The 5,558-nt window shown below is 62.3% G+C and overlaps 1 protein-coding gene across 11 annotated transcripts in view; it reads right to left on the bottom strand.

The window, feature by feature from the left end:
• TLE3 (TLE family member 3, transcriptional corepressor) overlaps positions 1-5,558 on the bottom strand; it is a 52,932-nt gene that overhangs the window by 8,251 nt on the left and 39,123 nt on the right. For 6 of the 11 annotated variants that reach the window (XM_027765489.1, XM_006161334.3, XM_027765490.1 and 3 more), the window contains 3 exons: positions 5,254-5,458; positions 3,939-3,955; positions 201-320 (listed from right to left, as the gene is read on the bottom strand). In XM_027765489.1, the coding sequence (XP_027621290.1) occupies positions 201-320; positions 3,939-3,955; positions 5,254-5,458 (342 nt within the window). The remainder of the gene's footprint in view (positions 1-200; positions 321-3,938; positions 3,956-5,253; positions 5,459-5,558) is intronic. The other 5 variants (XM_027765493.1, XM_027765494.1, XM_027765495.1 and 2 more) reach the window with 1 other exon arrangement.

Raw genomic sequence — 5,558 nt, 5'->3', positions numbered from 1 at the left:
GGGCTGCCCCACCTCTGCCCCCTCCTGCCGCAGTGTCCCGTGTGCCCATGGCACGCGGCTGAACCACTGCCAAGCCCCGCCTAGCCCTGCCTCCCTGCGGGGCCGCCTCTCCCCACCTGCCATCTCCCACCCACTGCCCGGCCTCACGGAAGGCCCTCCCACACCACAGGCCCTGGGTGCCCACCACACCCCCGGCGTACGTATCGGCTCAGGCTGTCCTTCTCCTCCGCCTTCCGCTTCTTGGCTTCCATGCTGTAGTCGGCGGAGCCCCGGTGCTTCTCGCTGGCCCGCAGGCTGTCGGAGGGCGACACCGAGTTGTTCTGAAAGCAGGAAAAGCCTGGGCTCAGAGACCCTCTGCGGAGTGCACAGCTGTCCCGGGACTCCAGTGCGTCCTTCCTCAAAGGCCCAGCCTGGGCACCCCTGCTCCCTGCAGTAATGCGGCTGCTGCTCAGAAACGCACTTTCAGCGCCCTCTGCCTCCTGCCTGCAGACGACGCTCCAGAGTGCGAGGGGCACCCGTGTCTCATTCCTCACCATTTCACGCCAGCCACACTCGTGTGCTCACAGGAAGCGTTAAGTGAGCTTACTCTGCGTCCGGAGAAACGGCCCGCACCGACAGTCCGGGGCCGTGATGCTCCGTCTCCTGAGCACGTCGGGAGCGGAAGACTGGCAGGCGAGTGAGTGTCGGCTGCCGACCACACTTCCAGAGTGCTCAGTGGGGACCCCCAGCCCTCCATGCGAGGCCCTGTACTCTGGAGAAACTCGGGGGGTTCTAAGGAAATGGGGCTGGCCGTGCCAGGAAGCCTGCCCCACGCAGACAGGGAAAGACTGAGGGCAGAGAATCCACCCCCTTGTAGAAGGGACAGGGCCCTGACTGACTGGGGGACCTGCCCAGGCCTCCCACAGAAAAGGACAAGCTGGGAAGGGCGGAACGAGTTCCAATGACAAGGACCCTCTGCGGTTGGGAGCCTGGAGAGAGGGACAACAGATGGGCCAACAACCCAGAGAGAGTGCACACAGGGGCCCAGGAACGGGGGCAGCCCCAAGTTCAGAGTGGCTGGCCTGGGCGTTCAGCTCAGGGCTGCCAGCAGGGAGGGGAGCTGCAGGCAAGGACACCCAGCGGCGAACCTTTGTGCAGAGTGTGTCACATCAGAGCTGGTGCCATGCTTCGCTAGGGCTCACTCTAAGAGCCCAAACTACCGACACCTCCCACTGCCCAGGCCCCGAGATCTGAGCCCCGGTCAGGCTTGGCGCTGGACGCCAGCAGGTGCAGGGCAGGTGGGCAGGCACGGTCCAGCCCCCCGCTGGCTCACATGCCATGGGTCACGTGCAGCAGAGCAGGGCACCGAAAGACAGGGCGACGGGCGTTCGCTTTGCATCTGCCAGGTCAGCGGCAAGGCCGGCCCAGCGCGAGGGTCACTGGGAGGGGACGGGGACGGGCAGCCGGTGGGCGGGTGGGGGCGAGCGGTGCGGGAAGGAGCCGCAGAACTGAATTTCCTAAGCTGGTGTCTGGGCAACCCTTCCCTGCCAAGTTTCTGCCTGAAGCAAATTAAAATGGCAGAGTTATCAAGCCTTGAAGAAAAAATGGAGGTTATAATGGGGCCGCAGCTCACCCTTCCCCACCGCCGTGCCGGAGCGGCCGGGGCCCCCCCAGCCGCAATTCAATTAGCTGCAGCGAGCCCGGCAGAAAAATCACCGTCATTTCATTTCATTTCCTCCGATGGTGGCGGCCACCCCGTGCTAAGCAGAAAAGCTTCCAGCCCTGCGCTGGCTGGGCTGCCCCTCGCGGGCGGCAGGCGGGCAGGGGAGGGGGCGGGGGCTGCTCCTGTTTCTCCCGCGACCCAGTGCAGGGCTCCGGAGAACAGGAGCTCTTTCTTCTCATGCAGTCAGGCTGAAAACCCTCGCCGCTACCGGAGAGTCATGTCAGGCATTTAGCGGCATCGATCCAGCCCGCCTCTGGCTGGCAGGCGGCCAAAAAACTAAGTATTTTTTATTGCTTCGCCTAGGCAAGGAAATATGAATGAAGCTGCCTCTAATTGGACTCCAGACTAACCCCTCTGGGACAGCTTCCAGCCCGTCCACCGCCCCTCCCCTCCCACTCCGACACAGCCCTGTCCTTCCGGCCAAGGCCTCATCTGTTGACAACCTGGTTTCCAAAGGCTGATTGCTTCAATCTACACCCCCTCCAGCACCGCGGCCACAGGCGCACAGCCCCCAGCCTCGCCCCGCCCCGGCTCATTCCAGGCTCTCCCAGTGGCCTCATGTCCCCCTCTGCAGCCGCCTGCCACAGCGTGTGGGTGCAGGGAGAGCTCTGCTTGTAGGGCTCCCCGTGGGTCTCGTTCAGTTGAACGAATTCACAGGGCACAGAGCCAGAGTTAGCAAGGGTGAAGAGAGGACGAGGTGACGACAGGGGGTGATGGGCTTCGGACACCCTGCTCCCTGCAGGTAACCTCCTGGTTCCAAGCCCTGCTACTTACGGGGGCCTTCCAACCAGAGCTGGCTGGCCAGGAGGTATTCCCGTGGTTCAGACAAAGAAACTGAGGCTGAGGAGCCAAGAGCCGCCTGCTTCAACCAGCAGGGGCCAGGCCTCGGGCCCAAGTGTCCAGGCCAGCTCCCTCCCTCCCTGGGCAAACCGCTCCTTCAAATGCCACCACTTGGTTATCAACGGGAAGACATTGCTGCCTCGAACACTGCTTTCTCCCGAGCCTTTGCGGTGCCCAGGCCAAACATGGACCTGGATTTCAGAGCGGGGTGGCAGGCAGGGTGGGCGACACCAGCCCTGCCGCTGGCGGGAGGGGGGGGGGGGGGGCGGGGGGGGCGCCCCCCCCCCTGCCGCTGGCGGGAGGGGCAGGCGGAGGAGGCCAGGCCGGGAGCGTGGCCGGGGGTGGAGGAGCTGCTGTCTCGATGGTTAGTTAACTGCCTGACCTTCCAAGTCCTACTTAACACGAGGTAATAACCAAAGCCATCCTAACAGATTAGATGGCCCCAGATACGGGGACAGCGAGGAGGAATAAAATAGCTTTGCTAATCGCTGGAGGATTTTTTTCATCCAGACTCCACTGCGCTGATTCAGAAGGCTTATTCACTTGAAACAGAACCTCGGAGCCTCAGTGTGATCAGAAAGATTTACAGCAAATCTCAGAGCTGGCAGACACGCAGCCGGCGGCCTTCATGCTCGCTTGCTAGCATTTTCTTAAACCGAATGAAAGCCCAGAACAGGGAGAAACCTTGGGCGTTGGAAGGATACAGAGCAACGCCGAAGGCAGCCAACCTGGGGGTGGGGGAGACCCTTAGCCAGGACAGGCCATCCCGGTTCCAAGTCCCGGGGCTCAGCCCGGGAACTCCAAAGTCTCTTGGAAGACCCAGGGCCGGTCAGCTGACTTCTCTGGTTAATCATCTCCCACATAAAAGGGACTCAGAGCTCATTTAGCCCAAGCTCTTCATTTGACAAATGCCAGCCCTAAAGCCTGGAGAGACGAAGGGCTTCCACAGCTCAAGGTCACACTCGACAGGTGACAGCAGCGCCTAGTCTGTGATAGTACCCACCCCGCCCCACAGGTGACAGCAGCGCCTCCTCTGTGACAGTACCCACCCCCGCGACTCCTCTGTGCCAGTCCCCGCCCCGCCCCACAGGTGACAGCAGCGCCTCCTCTGTGACAGTACCCACCCCGCCCCACAGGTGACAGTAGCACCTCCTCTGTGACAGTACCCACCCTGCCCTACCAGCACCACCATGGCCACGGACGAACACATCTGCCTGGAGCCAGGTGGCCAGCTCCGGGCCCGAGCGAGCGCACAACCAACCCCAGCCTCGGCCCATGGAGCGGAGCGGATGCCGAAGGCGGCCTGGACACCGAGGCCAATCTCGAGCCCACATGCAGGCCTCCCCATTCTCCACCGCCCATCACACCCCAGGGGCTCCAGAGTACCCACACTTACCGCGCTGGATTCTCTCTCTGGGGACGGAAGGCCAGCACAGCAGGAAGATTGGACCCCAGGCAAAAGGACAGGAAAGAGGAACAGGTTAGCCTAAGGTCCAGCCTCTGGGACTTGCCGTGCACCGGCTTCTAAACGGGCACAGGCTCCGTGTTGGTGAGCAGCCAGGATGGGCCATCAGGTGGCATTTCTAGGCATAAATATTAACTGTCCTGATTCCAGCCTTCCTCATTCTCCAGCCCCCGGGGATGGGCCAGTGGAGGCCCTCACCCCAGTTCTCCCTGACATGCCAGGACACCCTGTGACCCTGTAGCAGACACTGTTTAAGCCACAAGTTAGGAGGCACCAGCTAGGCAGCCGGTAAGCAGGTAAGTGGGGGAAGGGCACAGGGCGGCAGCGTTAAGAGGATCTGCCGGGGGTCCAGGCCCTTTCCTGGCCCCACTACCCAGAGCCCCTACTTGGTACAGCTTCCTGAGTCCTTGTGGTAAGGGGCAGGGGCAAATTCTGGCTCCAAATCTGTGTGGTGGGCATCTCCCGTGCTGGACTGGGCCTGCCACCGCCACTTCCAGGCAGCCAGGGAGCACGTCTTAGCCGGAGCCCCCGCTGCCTGTGTGCCATGGAAAACGGCGGGCATGCGGACCTGTCCTCAGAGGACGAATAACCTTGTTGAGGACCAATCATTCCCCAGGGGTAACAACGAAAGATTCAGTCTTGGGACCTCCAACTCTCTTTTTTTGATGTTGTTTTAAGGTTTTTGCCATATGGCACCTGCACACACCGGAGAGAGACAGAGAGAGGGAAGGTGAGAAATCACCCCCGGGGGGATGGCCATGCCACAGTCCCTTCTCCTCCACTCTCCTCTCAGGGTTTCGTGCATGCCCACACACGCGCCTGGTGTGCTTTTCAAGCTGATGGGTCTGGGACTTAAACTGTGGCCAGCCATGTGGGATCCAGTGCTGTAACCTCAACACCACCTGCTGGCCCTGGGACCGCCAACTCTTAAACTGCTGTGCGAGAGTGAACACCCCTGTCTGTCTGTCCAGGAGGGACTGGGGCGAGCAGGACGGGCTGGGATGCTCCCGTGGGTGGGAGTAGGAGAGGAGGTCTCCCAGGACAGAGGACAAGGTAGGGACAAGGAAGTGGCACGTGAGAAGGGGGCACTGTTTCCGATGAGCCCAGGACTGGAGCAAGGATCTGGAGAGCGTTTGCTGACTCTAAGACCCAACATTCCAGCATCTGCGGCAGCCACTCCCCCACATGGAGCCTGTCCCCCCAGCCCCAGCCCCAGCCCCAGCCCGAGCCCCAGCCCGGGCCGCACCTCTGTGGTCAAGTTCATGGTGGTTCTTCTCATCCTTCACCGTCAGGTGGGTCTGGCTGCCCAGCGCACCGAGTGCTAGCAGCCCAGAGCTGCTCCCCGTCACCGGGGGGATCCCTGGAGGCTGCAGGCCTGATGGGTGGGGCGGCAGCTGCACTGGGGGGCCGTGTGCGGCGTGGGAGAGGTGCTGCGCCTGCAGCTGCTGCTGCTGCAATGAAGCAGGAGGTGAACAGGGCTGCGCAGGGGAGACAGGGGAGGTGCATGGTGGGCAGCAGGGGGGACCCCCGACCTTTGCCCCTGGCTCAGGT

The sequence above is a fragment of the Tupaia chinensis genome, unplaced genomic scaffold (genome assembly GCF_000334495.1).
Source record: "Tupaia chinensis unplaced genomic scaffold, TupChi_1.0 Scaffold138425_1, whole genome shotgun sequence".
NCBI lineage: Eukaryota > Metazoa > Chordata > Mammalia > Scandentia > Tupaiidae > Tupaia > Tupaia belangeri.
This window is presented reverse-complemented; position numbering and strand designations above follow the sequence as displayed.